Source organism: Ahaetulla prasina, chromosome 7 (genome assembly GCF_028640845.1).
Source record: "Ahaetulla prasina isolate Xishuangbanna chromosome 7, ASM2864084v1, whole genome shotgun sequence".
NCBI lineage: Eukaryota > Metazoa > Chordata > Lepidosauria > Squamata > Colubridae > Ahaetulla > Ahaetulla prasina.
This window is the reverse complement of record NC_080545.1, coordinates 37,435,082-37,460,883: the sequence shown is the minus strand read 5'-3', so window position 1 is coordinate 37,460,883 and position 25,802 is coordinate 37,435,082. Positions and strand designations below refer to the sequence as shown.

The window sequence follows — 25,802 nt, the reverse complement described above, 5'->3', positions numbered from 1 at the left end:
TAAACCAATCTGGATGGTCCCCCACTCTCCCAAGTGGTTCAGGAGAAAACCAGGAGACAGTCACTGCAGTATTTGGGGACACTTCCAGACCCATGCCAGAACCACCTCATCAGGCACCTTCTGCCACCTTTACCCCCACAGCAGCGGGGACCCTTCAGAGAGAAGACAGCAATCCTAGTATTCCTCAGGACATACGCCATCTTATTATTCAAACTATTTCTCAAGGCATTAATTCAGCCTTTACTCAGAGAGGTTTTCCAGCCCCTTTTCCAACTGGATCTTCAGGCCAGAGATCCCACTCTGAAAGCCATCACACCAGACAACGCGTTCAACGCACATGTTCTCCCACCCCTTCCCACCACAGTGAGGATTCCTTTTTTGGGGGAAAAGAAGACATGGCAGATTTTAACTTATCAGAGGATGAGGAATCTGCCCCAGACAAGCCTGCCCCCAGTGGGCTTTTTCGCCATAAACTTTTTTATACCTTATTACACAAGGCCAAAATCACAGCCAACATGGGGGTTGCTTCACGCCAATTGGAAGGTGTTTCAGATACATCTGACCCCACCAAATTCCTTTTCACTGAACCAGTTTCAGAGCAACGGGTAATTCCATCACCTAAGCTCTTCTTAGACATCATTCAGTGTCAATGGGGTCACCCAGGTACCATTCCCACCCCTAGTGGTTCAGACAAGAAAATGTACACAACAGATCAGGAGCTCGAGGACCTTCTTAAGGTTCCAACCATAGATACCCCCGTAGCCACCTTGGCCTCCTCCTCCAACATAATTCTTTCAGATGCAGCAGAGGGACTTCGAACCGAGGATCGCAGGGCGGAACTCTCCACCCGTAAGATGCACCAAGCGGCTGCATGAGCCATTAGATCAGCCACAGCAGCCTCATTCTTCGCAAGGACCTCTTTACTCTGGCTTAGGCAAATGCAAGCTAGGATTCCTCAAGAGGATTCCAGATTGCATCAGGACATAAATAAATTGGTAGCAGCTGCTGAATTCACTGCTGATGCCACCCTTAATTCGGCAAAATTTGCATCTCGAGCCCTTGCCTCCAGCATCACTTCCAGAAGATTGCTTTGGCTCAGACAATGGCAAGCCGACATGAAAACCAAGTGGCGGTTGGCAGCTGCCCCATTCAAGGGCGGTTCCCTCTTTGGGGAGGACCTAGACCCAATTTTAGTCGAAGGAAGGACAAGCAGAAGGTCCTCCCTTATATGTCCAGAAGATTCGACAGACGGGCTCCTCTCCCCTATCGCAGGCAGCCTTTTCGTTCCCAAGATCCCGGGTTTCAATCCCCGGCTTACCAACGATCCTTCCAGTCGCCCCCTGATAGAGCACCTGACAGACAGTCTTTCCGAGACAGGTCCAGACAACCACAGGCCAGACGCCCCTTCTGTGGATCCGGTTTCCGGCCTTATTGCAGAAACAAATGACTATATCGATCAGGATCCCATCGGCGGTCACCTCGCCAAATTCGCTTCCATTTGGCACAACACGACCACCGACGCCTGGGTGCTCCAGACACTCACACTAGGCCTAACTCTCGAATTCAACTCCGAACCCCCAAGGAGGTTCATCCAGTGCTCCATTCCCAAGGAGTCCACCAAAAGGGCTCAAATGGAAGCAGAGATTCAGCACCTGCTGTCCATCAGGGCCATAGAACTGGTACCCCTACCTTATCAGGGGACCGGCTTCTATTCCATTCTATTCTTAGTAGAGAAGAAATCAGGAGGAAGCAGAGCCATTCTGGACCTAAAACAACTAAATTTGCACATCAAGTATCGCAGATTCAAGATGCACTCCCTCAGTTCAATTTTGGGAAGCATCAGAAAGGGAGATTATCTAACATCCATTGACCTCAAAGAGGCCTATTTACATGTGTCCATCAGGCCAGCCCACAGACACTTTCTCAGGTTCAGCTATGCAGGGGCCCATTTTCAATACAGGGCTCTTCCCTTCGGCCTCTCATCTGCTCCTCGCACCTTCACCAAGATTCTGGATGCAGTGGCGGCCCACCTACGGTCAATTCCCATCCGAATACAGTGTTACCTGGACGATATATTAATCCAGTCATTTTCCTTCCAACAGGCGCTACTTGACTAACAGGTAACGATTCAAACCCTACAGGGTCACGGATTCTCTGTGAACAGAGAAAAGAGCCATCTGGTGCCATCACTCGACATAGTCCATCTGGGGGTGAGAATCAACACCAGATCTTGCCAGGTGTTCTTCTCTCGAGACCGTTTCAACAACATCAGAGACACGATAAAGAAGGTAAGGGCACTCAGACGGGTCCCACTATCATTGCTATCCCAGTTACTGGGAAAGATGGTGTCTTGTCTTGCAATCGTTCCCTGGGCACGCCTCCACTCACGACCCTTACAATGGTTACTTCTGCCAAACCAAAGGGCAGGCACCAGTCATACAGAAACCAGGATTCTCCTGCCCCCAAAGGTCAGGAAATCCCTGCAGTGGTGGATGTCCCCAGACCTAGCAAAAGGCTGGTCGTTTCTGGAACATCACCGCCTCTTCCTTACCACAGACGCAAGTCTCTACGGCTGGAGTGCTCATCTCCTAGATCAGATGACCCAGGGTCGCTGGACTCCCAACGACCTCAAAAATGACATAAATTGGTTGGAATTGAGGGAAGCCCATCTGGCTCTAAGACACTTCCGAGCACAGTTAGCGGGCCATCATGTGTTGTTATTGACGGACAACATAACCACAAAGGTTCATGTAAACCATCAGGGGGGAACCCGCTCTCGCCTCCTGATGAATGAGGCAGCAGCGATGGGCCTGTGGGCAGAAAGGCATCTTCTATCACTACAGGCAGCACACATATCCGGAGTCGCCAACACATAAGCGGATTGGCTGAGCAGGACCACCATCGACCAATCAGAGTGGCAACTAAATCCGGATCTGTTTTTTTCCATCACGAACAAATTCGGCCTGCCCGTAATAGATCTTTTTGCCAGCCTGATCAACAACCAACTGCCCAGATTCTTCTCCAGGTTCCACACCCCAGGAGCAGAAGGAACAGATTCCCTACAATGTCAGTGGCCCCGGAGTCTTCTTTACGCCTTTCCTCCGACCCCTCTTCTGCCAAGGGTGATTCAGAAGATCTTGGAACAGAAGGCGGAGGTCCTCCTCATAGCCCCTTACTGGCCTCGTCGGAGTTGGTTTGTGAATCTGATTAGCCTATCCATCACTCCACATTGGCGAATTCCACCAGATCAGATTTTACTACACCAAGGAGCCATTCTTCATCCAGAGCCTCAATGTTATCAACTAGCCGCCTGGCAGTTGACCGGGAGATCCTAAGGAAGGAAAAGCATTCCACGGGGTCATCTCCACCCTCCTGGCTTCTAGACGCCCATCCACAACGCGCATTTATGAGGCCACGTGGTCATCCTTCCACCGCTGGTGTCTTAGACATCAAATAGTTCCCACTTCTGCTTCAATTCAGCAGATCCTGCAATTCCTCCAGGACGGATTGGACAAAGGCTTGGCCACCAACACTATCCGTCGGCAGGTTGCAGCTCTTGCCACTGTCCTTTTCTGTGATGGGACCTCCACACTTTCTCAACATCCCCGTATCCGCCGTTTCTTAAGGGAAGCCTACAATCTGCGTCCCCCTCTGGTCCACAGGTATCCGACCTGGGATCTAACCCTGGTCCTTCAGATGCTTACTTCATCCCCTTTCGAACCCTTGAGCTCCTCCAGCCTCAAGCTCTTAACCTTTAAAGTAGCTTTTCTCATAGCCATAACCTCTGCCCGCAGGATCTCCGAAATGGCTGCTCTATCAGTCAGGAAGGACTTATGCCCTAACAGAGTCATTCTCCGTTTAGACCCTACATTCCTTCCAAAAATAAACATGTGGTTCCATAGGTCTCAGGAGGTCATCTTGCCGGACTTCTGCCCTCATCCCAAACATCCTTCAGAGCGTCGATGGTACACGCTGGATGTACGCAGGGCCTTATGTATCTACCTCGACAGAACAGCTCCGTTTAGGAAGACAGAATCCTTGTTTGTTTCATTTCAACCAAGGGTTCTGGGCACCAAAGTATCTCCATCCACCATAGGCAGGTGGATAAAAGCCTGTATTTCCATGGCCTACGACCAGCAGAAACACCATCTTCCAGGCCGCATCACGGCTCATTCCACCCGCAGTGCAGCTACCACAGCCGCCTGGGCCACTCAAGCCTCTATCTTGGACATCTGCAGAGCGGCCACATGGGCCTCTCCCTTGCCCTTTATCAAAAACTACAAGATGGACCAATTTGCCTCAGCCAAGGCCTCATTCGGACGGAGGGTCCTGCAGCGAGTTCTTCCTGCCACTGACAATTTGGATTCCTCTGTTCCCCACCCTAGGGATATTTAGCTTGGGTATATCCCATTGCTTTGGACTCTCTAAGCAGCGTACAGGAGAAGGAACATTGGCTTACCTGAAGGTTCCTTCTATGTACGCTGCGTGAGAGTCCAACCCCTCCCTATGTTCATGCTGGGGTCTGGAGGTTCTTGGTTCATTTCCAGTTCCCAATTGAGTTCGTCTTCTCAAGTACCGGTTCTTCGTTAATAAACTGGAGCTAAGCAGGAAGAGGAGGCGTGTTTAAACAAATTCAACTCAGTCTCTGGCCAATCAGCTGAAGTTAACAACCCATTGCTTTGGACTCTCACGCAGCGTACATAGAAGGAACCGTCAGGTAAGCCAATGTTCCTTTTGAATGGATCTAACTAGTTTTCCAGTTGCAATGTATGGCTGTGAAAGTTGGACTGTAAGAAAGGCTGAGCGCTAAAGAATTGAGGCCTTTGAACTCTGGTGCTGGAGAAGCGCCTTTAAGTCCCTTGGACTGCAAGGCGAATAAACAAGTCAGTCCTAGAGGAGACCCTGACTGCTCTTTAGAAGGCCAGATCCTGAAGATGAAACTGAAATACTTTGGCCACCTAATGAGAAGGAAGGACTCCCTGGAGAAGAGCCTAATGCTGGGAAAGATTGAGGGCAAAAGAAGAAAGGGATGATAGAGAATGAGGTGGCTGGATGGAGTCACTGAAGCAGTAGGCGTGAGCTTAAATGGATTCCAGAAGATGGTAGAGGATAGGAAGGCCTGGAGGAATGCTGTCCATGGGGTCACGATGGGTCGGACATGACTTCACAACTAACAACAAATTAGTTGTGACTTTGTTGACTACTGACCACAGAGAAACATTTATCACAGACTATTTGTTTTTTTATATTTCACTAAATCAGTTGAATTTGATTAACCAAACCACAAATGACTAACATGTCAATCACAAATTATGGCTTACAAAACACAATGGTAGGGTTCCCAAAGCTTGCTGACTTGTCTTTCTGACACTCTGTCAGCTGCCAACATGGTTTCATAATTTAGTATTATTACTAAATACTGAAAATGCTATTAGTTTGCCCAAAAACTTTCCTCACTGGAAAGTCTTAGTTTGCTATTGACTTAGCTAACATGTATATGAATATATATATATATTAATGTATATGAAATGTATATGAATGTATATGAAAACATAATTTGGCATGAGGATTTCACATCACTAAATAAATAAAATCACACAATGAGGATCTTTCAACATTTATTTTATTTCATACAAGACTCAGTTCTAGAGATTTGCTTTTCAAACAGCGAAGTAATTGTTCTGAACCAAAATCTTTGAAATTTTTTTAATTTTTTTGGGAAAAATGAATAAATATTAAGTGTGACAGATTTTATTGCAATATGTCAAATACTAAATTGGATAAAATAAAATAGTTAAAGCATTGCACACTACAAAACATGTAACATTTTAGAACAAAACAGTTTACATGCACAAATCAAGACAATGTTCATGACATTTAATGGCAGTATAATATCCTGCAAGTCTATAATATATAGTAATTCAATCAGCAAATTAGCTGAACTACTCCCAATGGATTTAAAATTGTTTACTGTCATTAATCTCAATGGGAACTAAACTGTTTGATTTATTCTGACTCAATTATTTGTAGAGCAACATATCTGCTATGGTTCTTCTCATGCTGTAATTTTCCACTAGCACATAAGCACAGTATGATTTTGTAAACTGCATGATTTTTTATGTGCATTCACAATATATTGAAAGTTTTGTACCATAATTGTCACAAATTTAGACATCATTTTAAAAAAAATATACCAGCACTTGAATATAAGTCGTAGTTATGTGAGGTTCTGAAAACCAATACTCATATACTTCAAGAAATAATAAAATCCCAAATTTTACAAGTGTTCTGTTTATAGAAAAAAAAAGCATCAGCAGTGATCACAAGTACTGATCTGCATATTCATGTCCTGCTGAATATTGGCTTGAAGGACCCTGAGAAACATTGAGTGTGAGGATGACAGACTGGGAGACAAGGAAGAAATAGAAATGGAAGGTCTTCCTTCTGTTTGCACACAGGACCTTCAGATCCAATCAAAAAAGCTACCATGGAGATTGAAATGCATTTTATATAGCTTGTTTGCTTATTGAATTTAAAAATGATTACATAATGACTAACAAATGTTGAACCCTTTTCATATACAACTTTGCACCTATGATGTGTAACATTTTACATATTCACAACTTTGACAGAATTGGAAGGCCATCATACATATCAGCTTTTAATCTCATCCAGTTACTCAGTTTCTGTAAAATATTTTTTTCCTGTGATAATATTTTGCCAGCTTTTTTCAACTTCTCATCATTTCTTTCTAAATATCGGATGCCATCTGTCCGCAATTTATTCAGTTTTTCTTTACGATTTTCATCCAGAGGAATATCTTCATTCATCAGCGGATTAAATCTAAAATAGGTGTCTGGAGGTAAAAGGGCATCCAGCATAATATGAACTTCTAGTTTTAAAAGAGAAATAGGAAGAATTTGGTTTAAAATAAAAATTTAAAGAATAAGGTTTCAAATTAATTTGTATGAATTCAGACATTTTATTAAGATTCTAGTATTTAGTAAGCATATACAAATGTCTGCAGGAACAATCAAAAATTAGCAAATTGGTATTGTGTGAGGTTGTCATTACATAAACTCGTTATCTTATGTATTTACACTGAAAAAGCTGTCACAAATATGTAATCACAGCATATACTGTATGTGTTGAAGTCATTGAGTGAATGGTGTCATTTTGGAATCAACGTCATTTGTTATGGATGCAACTTTCAATATGAGATCTTAATTTTCCTTAAGAATAACATCTTTTGTCAATTATTGACCAAGGGGCCTCTGGTGGCTCAGACTGCTAAGACAGCAGCTGCTTGCAATTACTGCATGTACAAGTCCCACCAGGCCCAAGGTTGACTCAGCCTTCCATCCTTTATAAGGCAGGTAAAATGAGGACCCAGATTGTTGGGGGCAATAAGTTGACTTTGTATATAATATACAATGAAGACTATTGCTTGACATAGTGTAAGCCGCCCTGAGTCTTTGGAGAAGGACGGGATATAAATGCAAATTAAAAAAATAAAATAAAACGTGACCTAGAACAAAAAAATCTCAGAAATAATAGCCTTGCTACATATACCAGTAAGTTGATACATCAAAGTTAGCAAATCTCTACAAAACATCTCTTATGTAAAACGTCATGGTTTTTTTTAAAGTAAAAAATAACAACGGGATTTGAGAGGACCATTATAACCCACCCTTCCAGTGGTGTGTTGAAGCTGGCTTGTAACAGGTTTTCTTTGAAGCAGATGCTTTGATCTATGCCAAAGCAAATTCTTATGTCAAATAGTTCAAGAATTTTAGCATGTTTAATTTGGCAGGTAACCATCTTCAAAGCGCTCCATGGCTTAGGGCCGGGTTACTTACAGGACCGTCTGCTGCCACCGACTGCCTCCCACCGACCCGTGTGCTCTCACAGGGAGGGACTCCTTGGGGTGCCGTCCGCCAGGCAGTGCCAACTGGCGACACCCAGGGGAAGGGCCTTCTCTGGGGGGCTCCCACCCTCTGGAATGAACTTCCCCCTGGACTGCGTCAACTTCCCAACCTTCGAAACTTTCACCGCGAGCTTAAGACACATCTATTTATTTGCGCAGGACTGGGCTAGGATTTTAATTTTAATTTAGTTTTTAATGGAATTTTATTATTTTGTTTTATAAATTTTAAATTCGGCCTTATTTAATAAGTTTTTTAATCAATGTTTTATCTTGTATTTATATTTGTGTATTTGTGTTTTAATAGGCTGTAAAACCGCCCTGAGTCCCTTGGGAGATAGGGCGGTATAAAAATGTGATTAAATAAATAAAATAAATAATAAATGTGAACCCCTAGTTAGAATCAATCAAAGAGGATAAAGAAATAATTACATAGAATTTATATAGTAATTCAAATTTGGATTGACTGCTTTTTCTACATTATTGAAACACTCATGTGAAACATGATAAAATGGTCATTCTACATTTTGCATTGTTATTATGTATTGATTTCACTATTAACAGTTTTTCCTTAATTACTAAAATGCTTATTCTACCATTGTTCATATGTCCAGTAACCTTGAAGATGGAGCTTTCTATCCCAACACTGTGCCTATCATTAACAAAGTTCTACTTTTATCACTAGAGATTTAATAATGGCAAAATTGAGGTATAGGCAATCAAGTAGCTAATTTAACAAAAAATCTGGCAATCATTGTCATCAATTGCCTTCTATGGATGTTGAGAGATGGGATTAATAAAACAATTGAATGTAGGTTACAAAACAGAACCAAAATGTCTTTTCATGTTATTTTTAGTCCAAGAAAGCAGTACTACAAAAACAAGACAGCTATGATCACCTGATACTAACCTTCAGTATCAGTAGCACTGCTGATGACATTAGTCAATTTAGCTTTTAAACTTGTATAGGTGACATTGGTTTTCCCATGGTTTTCATACCGACCCGTTCCTAGGGACACCACACACTGAAGAGGGACATTTGGCCAAAGACATCTGCATTCATGCACTGCTAATGCTGTAGGATTATTTATAAGAAGCCCTCCATCCTGTGAATAAAATAATAACAGTAACAATAATAATGCAAGATGCTAGTTGTTGGAAATAATAAGGTAGATATAGTAATATCACAATAGCATAACAAGATACCAGTATCTTTTTTGTCGCCTGTAAAGCAAACTCAACAGAAGAAAGTAAATGTCACACATTTTTCCATACGTATCACTTATATAGACATTCTCTAACAGATGTAAAAAAGCAGTATGCATTTTGAGATTGGATAATTGTGCTAAAAAGACTAGCATCTTGTCTGTAATTGATTTCAAAATATTACAAGAATGTTTCTAAATTATTATTTTTCAAAGCACTGATTGTTTTACCAAGAGTTTAGATATATTAAGTAGAGATCCATTGACAAATGAAGGCAAAACCAGGCACAACACAGAGTAAACTGTAGAAACTTAAGCAGCTTTAGCCTACTTCTTCCTTTTTTTTTTTTAAATTTACATTTATATCCCGCCCTTCTCCGAAGACTCAGGGCGGCTTACATTATGTAAGGCAATAGTCTCATTCTATTTGTATATTTACAAAGTCAACTTATTGCCCTCCCAACAATCTGCCCCCCCCTCATTTTACCTACCTTATAAAGGATGGAAGGCTGAGTCAACCTTGGGCCTGGTGGGGCTTGAACCTGCAGTAATTGCAAGCAGCTGTGTTTTAATAACAGGCTATCTTACAGCCTGAGCCACCACGGCCCTTGATCATCACCTGATTAAGCTTTCAATGAACAATTTCTTTTAGTCCCATGTTGGAGCAGGGAGAATGCCTAAGAAAGATTGCTTCTACTTTTAAATTTATTCCTTCCAAATAATACCCTAATCACATCTATATTTAATCTAATGTTCCAATACACTGAAGTGAATTCTTTATTAAAAACAATATTTCTTTTTTACTACAGCTGTGGTAGATAAAGTAGAGATGCAAATACTAGCTTTTTCAGAAAGTCCTTTGATTAAGCTTTCAATAAATCTACAAAAGCTTTTAAAACGTTTTCTGGACCAATCAGTATATTCTGCCTTCAGCTGTAGTTACCAACAGTAGCTTTTTGATCCACTTTTAATTTTGGCAAAAATAAGATTTATCCCTAAACACTGTGTTTCTTTATGAATATGTCCTTTAATTTCATCTACAACCCTAATTTTTAAATGGCATGATCTACCTGTGGGACTACATCTTCTCCCTGATCTTCGGACCTTTTTTTTTTTTTTGGCAAAATTTTTTATTTTCCATAATAATTCCCACAATTTGACCAGTGTACAATACAATCACTTATCCAACAATCGATCCTATACTCAAATTATGCTCAATCATAAGGGCCGGTGAATGGCGCAGGCTGGTAAAAGCCTGTTATTAAGAACAGCCTGTTATTAAGAACACAAAGCCTGCAATTACTGCAGGTTCGAGCCCGGCCCAAGGTTGACTCAGCCTTCCATCCTTTATAAGGTAGGTAAAATGAGGACCCAGATTGTTGGGGGGGCAATAAGTGGACTTTGTAAAAATATACAAATAGAATGAGACTATTGCCTTATACACTGTAAGCCGCCCTGAGTCTTCGGAGAAGGGCGGGGTATAAATGTAAACAAACAAACAAAAAAAATCAGGCCTGCTCGACCGCCACTCCCTCCCTTAATCATTTCTACCCTTCTCATCCTTCTTCTACTTTCCCTACCATCCTTCTCCTCGCTTTCCTACTTCCCCTCCTCTTTCCCACCTCACTACCATTCTTTCTAACCCTCTATCTTCTCCTTCTATCCTTTCTTCTCCCTCCCTTCTTTCCTACCTACCTACCTGCCTACCTACTTTCTTCCTTCTTTACTCCTCTTTCCTTACCCTTTCCCTTCGGGAGTGGTTACCGAGCAGTCCCGACTTTACACCATTCCAACTTGTTTAATTCTACCATTATTCCTGTACAATGGCAATCAATCAATTTATAATCTTCCCCTCCCCCCCATTTCCCCCCCCCCGAGACTTCCCAGAACAGAATACAGGGTATTGTAACTAACAAACATAATCTAAAATATAACATAAAACATATTCCATTTCACACCATCACACTATCAATTCCCTTCTTTCTTAAACTAATACATAGCAATTCCTAACTTCACTCAAAAACTAATTGATATTTTTTAATCTGATACTTATTTTGAATATAATCGATCCACTTTCTCCATTCCAAAATATATTTTTCTTGTGTACAGTCTTTCAAGTAGGCAGAAATTTTTGCCATTTCTGCTAAATTTGATACTTTACTAATCCATTCTCCAATTGTAGGTAAGTCTTCTTTCTTCCAATATTGTGCAATCAATAGTCTTGCAGCAGTTATTAAATTCAAAATCAGTTTTGTCTCTATAACAGCGCAATCTGGAATTATTCCTAATAAAAAGAACTGTGGAACAAACTTGATCTTCTTTTTCAAAATGTTCTGCATAATCCACCATATTTTAATCCAAAAGGCTTTAACTTTTTTGCAAGTCCACCATATATGATAATAGGTGGCATCCTCACAATCACATCTCCAACATTTTGCTTTCACATTTGGATACATACATGACAGTTTTTTAGGATCTAAATGCCATCTGCGCATGTCCAAGATGGCGGCCGCACCGCTGAACAGCTGATGCGGCGACGGGCCTATTTCGGGCCCGACCGGGTGGGGGGGGTCTTTTTGACAGCTTGGACCCCCCGCCCGGGTAGGTGAGAGTCCGGTGAGTCGGAGGATGGGCAAACTGAGGCGGGGCGTCTCCGGGTTCCCTAGGGAGGAGTCCCGGAGCGCTCTCCCTCCGGCGGTGCGGCCGACGATGGCGGTGGCAGCGGCGGCGGCCCGGCCTTTTCCAGCGGCCGGGCCTTTTCCAGCAGCGGCAGCGGTCCGGCTTTCTCCAGGCCGGGCGGCAGCGGCCTGGCTGGGCGGCAGTGGCCCGGCTTTTCCAGCGGCAGCGGCGGCGGCGGTCGGTTTTTTCCGGCGGCTTTCCGGCGGCGGTGGTCGGCGGCCTGGCTTGGCCCTGCTTCGGGAGGGGCCTAGAGCCTCTCTCCCCTTTGTCCCCACCTCGTCTGCAGTGCCGGTGGTGTGAGCAGCCTGGCCTTATCCAACAGTGGCGGCGGCGGCCGAGTTCTTCGGTGGCGGCGACGGCCTGGCCTGGAGGCTCTTTCTCCCCGGCAGCGGTAGTGTCGGTGTCGGTGGCGGCGGTGGCGGCGGCCTGGCTGGACCGGCTTGGCCAGGGCCTAGCCTGTTGGTGGTTGACTGGGTCTGGTGAACTGTGGCATGACCCAGCAAACCCGGCGGGTGAGTGGCCTGGAGGCCTGGCTTAGCGGCCACGAAGAGGCCCGACGGTCGCCTTCTTTGTCATCTTGAAGGCTGTCCACGGGTCCAGGGGACGCCCTCGTTACCATCTAGAGGACGTCTATAGGCCGTCTATGGGGGCTTTTTGAGTCCTTTGCCCCCGGACTTTTGGAGAGATGCCTTGTCGGTGGAGCAGCTTGGCCCATTAGGCGCGTGTTTCGTCCTCTTTGTCAACTTGAAGGACGATCACGGGCCATGTAGGCACCTTTTTTACCATCTCTGAGGATGCCCATGGGCTGGCTGCAAGGGGATCGTCTGAAGACCTTTGGTCCCCAGCTGGGGGGAATTGAGGATGGTCCTGGACAATCCTAGCTTGTCTACTGTAGGACTATATCCTCTCCCCCCCCCCTCGTGCCCATAGACCACCCCTCGGGACTGGAGATGAGGGGTTGGAGCTCTGACTGAATCATGGCGGTCTGTTCATCTACCGCCCAAGACCTATATCCCGTCTGTCCTCTACTCGGAACCACTGGTGCGTCAATTTCCATCTTGACAGGTCCAGGATGGGTCCGTTTGCCGGCTTTTATCATGCGGACATTTACAGCGGCTGACCTTCTTGCCCTGCGAGACTCCCCTCTCTCATGGTCTGGCCCCACATTATCGAGGGCCCATCTTGAGGACGGGTTTTGGAACCCGAGAGATGGCATGCCAAAATAGGAGACTCAGGGATTTTTAATTAATTATTTTAATAGGGTTTTAAAGGAATTTTAATGGGAATTTTAAGGGAGGTGGGAACTGACGGGTCTGGGTTGGAGGGGGAGGGTAGTGTCGGGTGGGGTGGGAGGGTTAGGGTGGGTGAGGGGATAGCCCGTCGGGAGGAAACCAGTTCCAGCGCATGCTCATGGCGACTATCAAATGGGTTCGGAGGTTATGGGGAGTGTGTTCCTTTGTGTGAGGTGAGTCTATTTGCACGGTAGGTGGGAGGCAGATATGGCGGAAGGGGGATCGATCGACATAGGGGTCACGCGTTCGATGTCTGCAGGCGATCGCGTGCCCGATCCCCTGACTTCTCCCGTTCCCGGATGGTCAAGACCCTCAGAGCCTGGGCCTCGTCTGATGTTATGCAACGCACGGTCCGTGGCCAATAAGGCCCCTAATACATGATCTGATTCAGGGGTGCGCGGATATTATAGGCGTTCGGAGACCTGGTTGGGCACTGAAGGGGTGTGCCCTGGTCGAGATGTGCCCACCGGGTTTCCGTGCATTTCATCAGCCGAGGCCCAGGGTAGGGGTGGAGGGTGGCGGTTGCTATTAAAGAGAGTCTAGAGCCGAGGAGACCACTGTACCTCAGATCGCCGGGTGTGAATCCTCTTTGTGAGGTGGGGTCATAGATGTCAGATGGGCTTGCTGGTCGCGACCTGGCTCCTTGCTGCGTGACAGCTGCCTGCCCGAGCTCCTGGAGGTGCTTGCCGGGTGGCAGTGGAGACCCCAGACTGTTAGTCATGGGGACTTTAACTGCCATCTGCCGGCTCGTCATCGACGGTAGCTCGGGAGTTCTTGGCCTCCATGACGGCCTTGGACCTGACTCAAGTAGTGGATGGCCCCACTCACATCGGGGAGGCACACTGGACCTGATTTTGTCTCTGGTCAGTGGTTGAGAGATCTGGACTTAAAGGAAATAGTCATTGAACCTTTGTCATGGTCAGATCACTCTCTCCTTCGCCTGGACTTTCTGACCGCTACCCAACACCGCGGGAGACGGAACCATTACGATGGTACCGTCCCAGGCGCCTGATGGACCCAGAGAGGTTTCGGACGGAGCTTGGGCCACTACCTGAGGTCTGGCTCACGACACGGCAGAGGAACTAGCTGCAGCCTGGGAGCGGGCTGCGGCTGGGGCTTTAGACCGTGTCGTGCCTTTGCGGCCTCTGACCCGGCGCAGATCCCAACCGGCTCCTTGGTTCTCCGAGGAGCTGAGGGGATGAAACGCGGAGAAGGCGCCTAGAGAGTTCCTGGAGGTCCAGCCGTTCAGAGGCTGATCGGACACTAGTTAGATCCTATACTAGGACCTACCTAGTGGCACTGAGGGAAGCGAGGCGTTCCTACGCCTCCTCCCTCATTGCGTCGGCAGATAACCACCCAGCTGCCCTGTTCCGGGTGACCCGCTCCCTCCTTCACCAGGGGCGGGATGACCCGATGAGGGCGCTGAGGAGTTTAACGGTTATCTATACGATAAAATCGTTCAGCTTAGGGACGGCCTGGACCAAAATTGTGGCGATCAGGCGGGGTATCTGAGGCGGTCTTGGTGATGTTGTTTGGGATGAGTTTGACCCTGTGACTCCCGAGGACATGGACAGGTTGCTGGGTAGACTGAATGCCACCACGTGTTTACTGGACCCGTGCCCCTCCTGACTGGTGCTGGCCACTCAGGAGGTGATACGAGGCTGGCTCCAGGGATTACGAGTGCTTCCTTGTTGGAGGGAGTCTTCCGCCGCCTTGAAAGAGGCGGTGGTGAGGCCCTCCTCAAGAAGCCTTCCCTGGACCCGGCTGTTTTAGGTAATTATCGTCGGTCTCAACCCGCATGGCGAAGGTTGTAGAGAGTATGGTGGCATTTCAGTTTCCCCTGCACCTGGAGGAAACTGTCTATCTGGACCCGTTCAGTCCGGCTTCCGACCCGGTTACAGCACTGAGACGGCTTTGGTCGCGTTGGTTGATGATCTCTGGAGGGCCAGGGATAGGGGTTATTCCTCTGCCCTGGTCCTATTAGACCTCTCAGCGGCTTTTGATACCATCGACCATGGTATTCTGCTGCGCCGGTTGGAGGGATTGGGAGTGGGAGGCACCGTTTATCGGTGGTTCTCCTCCTATCTCTCCGACTGGTCGCAGACGGTGTTGACGGGGGGGCAGAGGTCGACTCCGCGGCGCCTCACTTGTGGGGTGCCGCAGGGGTTGATTCTCTCGACCCTTCTGTTCAACATCTATATGAAGCCGCTGGGTGAGATCATCAGTGGCTTCGGTGTGAGGTACCAGCTGTACGCTGATGACACCCAGCTGTACTTTTCCACACCGGGCCACCCCAATGAAGCTATCGAAGTGCTGTCCCCGTGTTTGGAAGCCGTACGGGTCTGGATGGGGAGAAACAGGCTCAAGCTCAATCCCTCCAAGACGGAGTGGCTGTGGATGCCGGCATCCCGGTACAGTCAGCTGAGTCCGCGGCTGACTGTCGGGAGCGAGTCATTGGCCCCGATGGAGAGGGTGCGCAATTTGGGTGTTCTCCTGGATGCACGGCTGTCTTTTGAAGATCATTTGACGGCCGTCTCCAGGAGAGCTTTCCACCAGGTTCGCCTGGTGCGCCAGTTGCGCCCCTTTCTAGACCGGGATGCCTTGTGCACAGTCACTCACGCCCTTGTGACGTCTCGTCTGGACTACTGCAATGTTCTCTACATGGGGCTCCCCTTGAAGGGCATCCGGAGGCTGCAGTTGGTCCAGAATGCAGCTGCGCGGGTGATAGAGGGAGCCCCTCGTGGCTCCCGAGTGACACCTATCCTGCGCAGGCTGCACTGGCTACCTGTGGCCTTCCGGGTGCGCTTCAAGGTGTTGGTGAACGTCTTTAAAGCGCTCCATGGCATAGGGCCGGGTTACTTACGGGACCGCCTGCTGCTACCGAATACCTCTCACCGACCCGTGCGCTCTCACAGAGGGACTCCTCAGGGTGCCGTCGGTAGCGACAGTGTCGTCTGGCGACACCCAGGAAGGGCCTTCTCTGTGGGGCTCCGCCCTCTGGAACGAACTCCCCAGGACTTCGTCAACTTCCGGACCTCAACCTTTCGCATGAGCTCAAAACTTACTTATTTATCTGCGCTGGACTGGGTTAGTTTTCTTAAGTTATGGGTTTTTAATGGGTTTTATCTTTAAATTTTAATTGTGGCCAATTCAAATAAGTTTTTTATTAGTATTTTAATTGTATCTACAATGTATTCATTTTTTACTTGGCTGTGAACCGCCCTGAGTCCTTCGGGAGAAGGGCGGTATACAAATTTAAATAATAAATAAATAATAAATAAATAAAATCTATAAAACATTTTATAAAAATTTTCTCTTAAATTTTGTGCTTGCGTAAATTTAACATTCCTCACCCACATTTTTTCCCATGTTTCTAACATTATAGGTTGTTGAAAATTTTGTGCCCATTTTACCATACAATCTTTAACCAACTCCATTTCTGAATCAATTTCAACCAATACATTATATAATCTCTTTATATGCTGTTGACCTTGATCTTTTATTTGTTTTACCAAGTTATCATCACTTTGCCTTATACCAATTTTCTGATCTATTTTCCATCTAGATTGCAATTGTCCATACTGGAACCATGTATAATTTCTCCCTTCATCCCTCAATTTCTCCCTAGATTTTAACTGTAATTTCCCTTTTTCCATAGTCAAAAGCTCTTTGTAAGTGATAACCTCCATTTTTTGTAATATATTTATATTCTCTATCATATGTCTGGGGATAGTCCATATTGTTATCTTTCCATCTAATTTATATTGATATTTTTTCCAAACCCTCAGCAAAGCACTTCTGACCATATTATTCTTAAATATCTTATCAATTTTATTGTCATATATTACATATGCATGCCATCCATATAACAAACCATAACCTTCTATATTCAAAATCCTTTCCTCTGTTAAATTAATCCAATCAGAAATTAAAGCTAAAACAACTGCATCATAGTACAATTTCAAGTTGGGCATTTTTAAACCCCCTCTTTCCCTAACATCTTGCATTATTTTTAACTTTATTCTCGGTTTTTTACCCTTCCATACAAAATTACTAATCCCTTTTTGCCATTCTTGTAAATTTGCATCTTTCTTCAATATTGGAATCATTTGAAACAAAAATAAAAATCTAGGCAAAACATTCATTTTTATAGCTGCCACTCTTCCCAGCAATGATAATTGTAACTTCTTCTAATTCTCCATTTCTTTAATTACTTTTCCCCACAATACCTCATAATTATTTTTATATAATTTTACATTCGATGCTGTAATATATACTCCTAGGTATTTAACCTTTTTAACTACTTCATATCCAGTTATTCTTTCTAGTTCTTCCCTCTGATGTGTATTCATATTTTTAATTATCATTTTTGTCTTCTGTTGATTCAGTTTAAACCCAGATACCTTACTATACTGATCAATTGTCTCCTTTAGATATACAGCTGAATGTATTGGTTGAGAAAGAAACAACCAGATCATCTGCAAACGCTCTTAATTTATAATCTTGATTTTTAATTCTAATTCCTTTTATTCGATCTAAACCACGTATATTAGTCAATAATATTTCCAAAGTTAGAATGAATAATAACGGTGACAAGGGACATCCTTATCTAGTTCCTTTCTCAATCTTGAAAGATTCTGTTAATCCACCATTTACTATTATTTGAGCTGTTTGCTTTTGATATATAGCCTTAATTGCTTGAATAAAATAATCCCCAAATTGCATTTTTTCTATTACTTTAAACAAAAACTGCCAATCCAATCTATCAAAAGCTTTTTCCGCATCCAAAAAGAAGAATGCTGCTGAGACCTGGCTGTTTCTTTCCAAATATTCAAGTAAATTTACAATTTGTCTCATATTATATCTCACTTTAATTAATTTAAACTTATCTTCTATCTGAGAGGTTTGCAAATTCATAGCATCATTAAGAGATTCTTTCATAAAATCTTTCAAATTATCCTGAAGTGCTTCCAAATTTAGTGATTTTGTATCTGCTGTATGTGCTGGAGAGACTCCCGGTGTTGATGTTCCTGGGGTTTTTGTTACAGTTGTCTTTAATTGTTTTGCTGCCATCTCTTAAAATTTCTCTTTAACTTAATGTTACGTATAAATCTTCTAAGTCTTTTAAAGAAACAGTATCAATGTCTCTTCCCCGTTCTCATTACAATGTTTTAAAGAATCTCCAGTTGGTCTTCAGCAATAAACAGCAAACAGTGAGAATTGTAACACTTTCGTTTTCAACTGCTTAGCTCATTAAAGAACAGCCGCCATTTTCACTTTAAAGTCAACTCCAAAACTTAAAAAAAAAATAACAGGGAATTGATTTAATTACTTGCTTTTATAGTTAGAGCTCTCCTGTTTCTGTTCAGTCCGGTATTTTCTTCTTTAAGTTAAAATTGGTCCCGGCAGTTGGGTCTGCCGAAGCAGGAAAAAAGCCTCAGATCTGGAGCGCTTTGAAGTTCTGAGGGGGCTTAACCCTTCGAGCCCCCTGGTGTCTTCCAGGAGTTCTAGGGAAGCTCTACCTCTGCTTCTTTCGCTCACCTCCTCTTCTTCGCCCGAAGAGGGGGAATTTTGAACCGCTGGGCAGCTGATTGTCGCAGTCTTAGCGGTCCAACACGATCCAGAGGTTGGTGATCAAACAGATCACCTCCATTGCTAACGGAGCCAACCAGGAAGTCTCTGATCTTCGGACTTTTAAGCGCGAGCTCAAAACCTTTTTCTTTCATCAAGCGGGGCTGGCCTAATGATTAATTTTAATATTGAGTGTTTTTAGTGGTTTTTTTAAGGGGTTTTAATTTATTTATTAATTTTTATTCAGTAATTTTAACATGCAGCTTATTGAATCAGATTTTTAATTGAATATTGTATTTTAAAATTTTTCGATATCTATGTTTTATTTATGCTGTACACCACCCTGAGTCCTCGGAGAAGGGCGGTATAAAAATATGAAAAATAATAATAATAAAAATAAAATAAAATAAGCTGAAGGTAATAAATAACAATGTCTATAACTTTTGACAAGGTACAATTCATGAAATTGTAAGACAAAGGCAGAAAGCAGCATTCACTATATTTGGAAGGATCAACTGTTCCTGTTCTAAAGGGTATACTTCCAGAAATGAATGAAAATCTGAATATTCTCGAGCAGACTGCTCCATCTTGCACAAACATATGTAACACTAGAACAACTGCAATGTATCTATCTACTATGCATTTGTTAAGATTTTAGTTGTTACTCTACCTGGTCATTTTATAAAATATTTGTAACTCATTTCCGACTTCCTTTAAAAGAAAACCTGTGGCCTTCCAGATGCTGAACTTTGGCCCATCACATTGCTTATCAGCCATAGTGGCTACTGGAAGCTATAATCAGAAACATCCAGAGAGCATTATTTCAAAGAAGCCATTAATCAAGACGTCAGAACATCCTGTGGGATCCGGGGGGTGCCTGAGAGGCTACTGACTGGTACACCATGTCCATAGCTCTGGACAGAGAAATTCACCCCTACCACCAAACCCAAGTTGAAAAGCCTCCTCGGAAAGTGTTAGCCAGACAGCTCCTCTCAAGGCCAGCAGAAGTCTTCCCCCCTCAACCAGCAGGATTGATTAAATGCTATCGGTGTGGACAATTGGGACATCGAGCTTCTGAGTGCCTGGCCCCTACTCCAGTTCCACAACAGCATCCAGCCACAGCTACCCAAGGGAAAAGGGCTCCAAGGAAGGGCCCAGACACCAGTCCATTTGACAGACAAGCCATAGAGCAGCGGTTCTCAACCTGTGGGTCGCAACCCCCTTGGGGGTTGAATGACAATTTGCCAGGGGTCGCCTAAGACCATCGGAAATAAGGGTTTTTTTGTTTTTTGATTAAGGTAACAACATTATGTTTAACCAGAAGAACTTTCAACTAGCAAGTTCTGTCAAGCCACCTAAGGACCTACCCCCCCTTCCATTCGCAATCAAGTGTAACAATCGAGCACACCGTTTAAAAGGTGAGGGGGAGGGAACGTTCGCTCCTCCTTTACCCTCCTTACTTGGCCAGAAGATGCAGCTGCAAATCAGACACCACCAGCTTTTCGTCCGGACCATTCTTGGCTACCATAGCCTATTGCCGTCCTGCCTTTGCTTCGCTCCCCGTCCTCTACGTGACGCACAGGTGCTACTTAACTTTGGGTTCCTTTCCAAAGCGGGGGCGAAGGAATGGCTCGGTAGCAGCCGCTGCAAAGCCTGGTGTGTGTTTTTTCTTAGAGCCCATCACCAACTCTGTCTTTCTGGGTATTTAAAGCAAATAAAATGATGTGTAAATTACACAGAGGATGGAGGTGGAGAGGCGGGAGGCTGTGTGTCTTGCAGATTGCGGTGAAGAGGATAGAAGGATTGCAGTTTGCGATTGTTGATATCTAACTTTGTAGAAACCAAATCACAGCATTGCTTGAGGAAAGTGTAGGTGCAAACTGCAAAGGAGTTGTAATGCTGGGAAACCTAAAGTGAGCTGGGTCTTTCTCAGAGTTAAGTTAGTGGAACAAAAAACAGACATACTGAAGGGATTAGTGAAATAATAGAATTAGTAGAAACTTGTTTATTGCTTCTTGCACACACACACACACACACACACACACACTATGTCTTTTGTAACTGCATACTGCAAATATCTGCTTCATGTAACATTGACATACATATTATGCCTTTTGTGACACAAATATGCCAAATGGACTAACATCCTGGATTGTTGTTATTGAGATCTCTTCTGAAAATATCTGGCATCTCTCAAAATGTGTGATCAGAGTCTGGTCTCCCCACACCCTTTCTCTGGGAACGTACTTGTGTGATCAGAGTCTCTGAGAAGTATCTCACCCTTTGAACCTTTGATCCTTCAGGAGACCAAGTGGTCAATTAAAAAGACAAAGAACGAAAGAGATACTGAAAGATAAACAATGATTGAGGTGTAAATTTTGAAGTTAGATTATATGGCTGACTTTTACAATTGGTTAGAGTTTATGACTTAGGTTGCATGGCTTATTTTTACAATTAGATTAATTAGAATACTCAATGACCTTTTTGGCATAAAAAGACATCGCTTTGTCTCATGCTTTGTAGAATCTTCCTGCCATGACCCTTGTACATGTTTTTGGAACTTCTTACCAAAAACTTTAACTTTGATCAAAGAATAAAGTCTGCAACATGAATAGGTTGAATACTCAATAGAAAAATAAATAAATGCAAATCATAAAGATAAAATTTCATTTATTTGTAATTTAATTATAAGCAGAAATATATTTTGCACAAAATATAATTACATATTGATTAAACATAAAGCTTTGGCTATGTTCAGTTTCTAACAATGAAAATACATCCTGTATATCAGATATTTACATTATGATTACAATTTATAACATTAGCAAAAGTACAGTTACTTAGGCCTATGAACGAAAATAATTTTACGGTTGGGGTTGCCACATCGTGGGGAATTGTATTAAAAGGGTCACAGCACTATAAAGGTTGAGAACCACTGCCATAGAGGTTCCCCTCCCCACTGAAGAGAGCAAGGTGTCAGGCCTGGAAACCATACTAGACTTTAGGGTTCCAGACGCTGCCACATTTTTCCCCTGAGGGGAAGAAGGGGGGCTGAGGGGTATGGTAACATTCTTCAAGCGGTCAAGGTCGGATGGTGTTCACATCTGCAGGAAGAGTGGCAAGAAGATATTCGAATGAACTGGGAGAACGTGGAACCTTGACATTATTCCAAAACTCATAACTTTCTTTTGCTAACGGTACCCTCTCCTCCGCTCAGAGGGGGCCCATTAGGGGGGTGCTGGGCCCCAGCCTCCGCAACCTCCACAGCGGTGCAAAGACCCAGCGAAGATGGAAGAGCAGCAAGCTGAAAGCATGGAAGTAGCACAGAAAGTTGAATCTGACGATTTATTTGAAATCACCTAGCTCCCATTGGAAGATATGACTCAAAAACCTGAAGTGGTAGAGCCTGCTTGTCAGCTTGGAGCACGGCCCAAAGACTCCGATTCATGGGTAAGCTGTCGGTCGGGAGAAAACTTTTCCCCAGGGCGGAATGGAGAGCCCCCTCCCTCTTCTCAACCTCACTGGAGGACAGTAAAACCCGGAGAATCGGGACAGTCACTGGATTGGGACCTGAGAAACCCCCTGAAATCCCAGTCCCTATTAGACCTCCATGAAACTTTTGAGCGTTTGGAAGTGAGGCCTCGTATAAGCTCAACTCACCCGGTATTCCATTCCAGCTTATTAAAACCTGCTAGACAGTCTGGTCTGAGACCTCAACCTGCCGCTCCCCCACCACCCTTGATAATCCAAGGTGAAACCCACTATGAAATCAAGAAAATCCTTGACTCTAGACTATACAGAGGTAAATTACAATATTTAGTCCACTGGAAGGGATATCCATTATCTGAATCTCAAAAGTCAAAAGTTGGAAAGTAAATGCGGACAATTTGATTAAACAATTTCACGACACTTTCCCTGACAAACCTAAAAAACCTCTTGGAGAGGGGAGGGGGGGTAGAAGGGAAGTGTGGACCACTGACACTCTTCTTTATCAACTCTTTGTTTTCTTTCCTAGGATATAGCTTCTTTTCCAAGGGGGGACGCCTGTCAGGCCTGGAAACCATACTAGACTTTCGGGTTCCAGATGCTGCCACATTTTTCCCCTGAGGGGAAGAAGGGGGGCTGAGGGGTATGGTAACATTCTTCAAGCGGTCAAGGTCGGATAGTGTTCACATCTGCAGGAAGAGTGGCAAGAAGATATTCGAATGAACTGGGAGAACGTGGGACCATGTGACCATCAAAGGGGTCAGGGGGGTGGGACTCTTGGGGTTTGTATAACTGGGAAAAGAATCCGGAAATTCAGTTTTGGAATTTCACTCATCGTGTGCCAGTTTCCTCATGCTAGTAAAGAACTCTGAAAAACAATGGCTTCTGATTTTTTTTTATGCAGAAGAGGTTTTTCTGGAACCTTGACATCAAGGTGTATTCTTTCCTAAATATAATCAGAGGCAGCCTGACATTAAGTTGGATCTCACAGCATGTCGACCAACCAGGATTTTAACCAAAATACCGAGGGGGTCGACAGAAAAACTTTGATGGGAAGCCAGCCAGCTGCTGAACTGGAGGAGACGGCCGGAGGTTTTTCTTCTGTCAGTTTTAACCCTGAACTGGAGGATTGCAGAGCCCGGTGGATAGAGCAATTACAGCTGGAAGGAAAAAGGTGGCAACCAGATCCTGAAGTGCTTCATTCTGGAGTGACTAAAAGAAAAAAAGGGAAAGCTAGACTCTCGGATTGGAAAGAAGAGCAGAAAATCAGAGACAAGCTCCAGTTGGACGAGTTATTGCGTCTTTACCGTGAGGTGAAAGTAAGGCAAGCAGCGCGCCAAAGGTATGAATCCCCTATTCGGTCCTCCCAGGGGGAGGGAGAAGAGGATGAAGAAATTACCAGGGGAGCAACTGGGGCAGTTTCCCAATGCGTAGAAATTTTGGAACAACCAGAACCAGAAATCCCCTTCCCAGAGGCAGATGAGTCGGATGGAGGGCGTACGCCACCTGCTGGCCAAGTGAGACTGCGCAGAGGAAGGAAAAAGCCTAAAATCCCCCCCATATCTGGGAAATTTGATGGAAATGCCAAGGAGCTAGGACTGTTCCTGGTGTTAGTGAATAACCATATGATGGACTGGGGGGAAGATTATAGGTCACAGGCAGCGCAAGTTAGAGCTGTGACCCAAAACCTAACAGGAAGAGCAGCTGCGTGGTTTGTGTCATTATACAGTGGCCATTCCCCCTTACTGCAAAACTACGAGCATTTTATGACTGCACTGAGGAGGAGGTTCGAGGACCCCCTGGCAGAGCAGAAGGCCAAAGGCCGGATGAAAACCATCAGGCAAGGGAGGAGACCAGTGGCTGACTACAACCAGGAGTTTAGTGATCTGGTTCCCTTGATGAGAGGATGGTCGGAGGAGACCCTTGTGGACATTTACAAAGATGGCCTGAATGGGGATTTGTATGCGTTGTGCCGGGCACGGGCCCCTCCAACCACACTGTACGGCTGGTACACCCTGGCAGCGGAGATGGAAATCGAGCTAGCGAAGGATCATAGCTGAGCAGAGTGCACCGGAAGGCCAAACCCTGCCCATTTCCCTAGAGGCCCTCCAAAGGACGCCCTTACGTCGGAGAGTGGGAGGCAATGCTCCACTGCGTGCTACAGATGTGGAAAAGAAGGCCACCGAGCAGCTGACTGTCGGGTGAAGCTGGTGCCAAAGACGACCCCTAGTGGTGGAAAGGAACCGGTGAAACCAGCTGCTAAGGCGCGAAAGCCAGCAAAGGCGGGAGAAGGCGTCACCAAGAAGGCCACTCCCATCAGTGAGGAGCGTGGAACGCCAACCGAATCCGATGACAGCGAAACCACATCAGAATCCGATGAAGATCTTCTGGTGAGTTGGACACGGGGTCCTTTGAACATCCCGGTCAAACTGCATGTCCCTTCTTCGGGTAATAAGGCGGAAATGCTAGCACTCCTAGACTCTGGGTGTACTAGGTGCATCATCAGTCCCGAGGTAGTAGAAAAAATGGAACTAAAACTGAGAACCCTACGTAGGCCCATAGCCTTTGCCCAGTTGGATGGCTCTGTGGCAGGGAGAGGGCCCGCCCACTTTGTAACAGAACCCACAGAAATGATGGTGGGAGACCATCGAGAGGTCCTAAACTTCATAGTAGCCCCGGGGATGGACCAACCTCTGTTTCTAGGCCTGTCATGGCTGCGGAAATGGAACCCCCATATTAACTGGAAGACGAGAGTCTTATGTTTTCGTTCTAAGACGCCAAGAGGGGAGAAAAGAGACACCAATGGGGAATCTACCGTGGCCGTGCCCCATGACGTGATGGGGCAATGACGGAACAGATAGAAGGGGAGGAGAGGATACCTAAGGAATACTGGGACTTGCGAGAAGTCTTTAGTGAGAAAGCATCAGATGTTCTACCTCCCCATAGGTCTACTGACTGCACAATACACACACTTCCAGGGGTAAAGCTTCCAAAACCAAAAGCTTATCCCATGACCCAAAAAGAATTAGCGGAGCTATGTAAATTTATAGACAAAAATTTACGAGTGGGGGTTTATCCAACAGGATAGGCCTCGTGTGGCCGCACCAGTGATGTTCCGACAAAAGAAAGATGGTTCCTTTCGTCTTATAGTCGACTATAGAAACCTGAACGCCATATGCGCCGAAAACGTATACCCCATGCCGCTCATGAAAGACATGTTAGCGCATCTAGCGAAAGGAGAGTTTTTCTCCAAATTAGACCTGCGAGAGGCTTACTACAGAGTTCAAATAAAGGAAGTGGATGAATGGAAAACAGCTTTCAACTGCCCCCTGGGATGTTTTCAGTTTCGAGTACTTCCATTTGGATTGCAGGGGGCGCCCACAGTTTTCATGCAACTAATAAATGACATACTCCACCAACACTTGTTTAAAAGGGTTCTTGTTTACCTTGACGATATACTTATCTATACAGAAACAATGGAAGAACACATAAAACTAGTAAGAGCAGTACTCAAAAAGTTATTATCCGCAGAACTTTATTGCAAGCTATCCAAATGTGATTTCCATCAAACAAAAATAGACTACTTAGGATACTGCATATCAGCGGATGGATTGGAAATGGACCCAGAGAAAGTGAAAGCTGTCT

The 25,802-nt window shown here is 44.8% G+C and overlaps 1 protein-coding gene across 4 annotated transcripts in view; it reads right to left on the bottom strand.

Annotated features, from left to right (window-relative positions):
* Window positions 1–5,588: 5,588 nt before the first annotated feature.
* Window positions 5,589–25,802, bottom strand: part of PNPLA8 (patatin like phospholipase domain containing 8) — a 67,798-nt gene continuing 47,584 nt past the window's right edge. For 3 of the 4 annotated variants that reach the window (XM_058191829.1, XM_058191832.1, XM_058191830.1), the window contains 2 exons: window positions 8,835–9,030; window positions 5,590–6,892 (listed from right to left, as the gene is read on the bottom strand). In XM_058191829.1, coding sequence (XP_058047812.1) covers window positions 6,618–6,892; window positions 8,835–9,030 — 471 coding nt within the window. In that variant the 3' untranslated portion in view covers window positions 5,590–6,617. Of the gene's footprint in view, window positions 6,893–8,834; window positions 9,031–25,802 lie in introns of all 4 variants that reach the window. The other variant, XM_058191831.1, reaches the window with a different exon arrangement.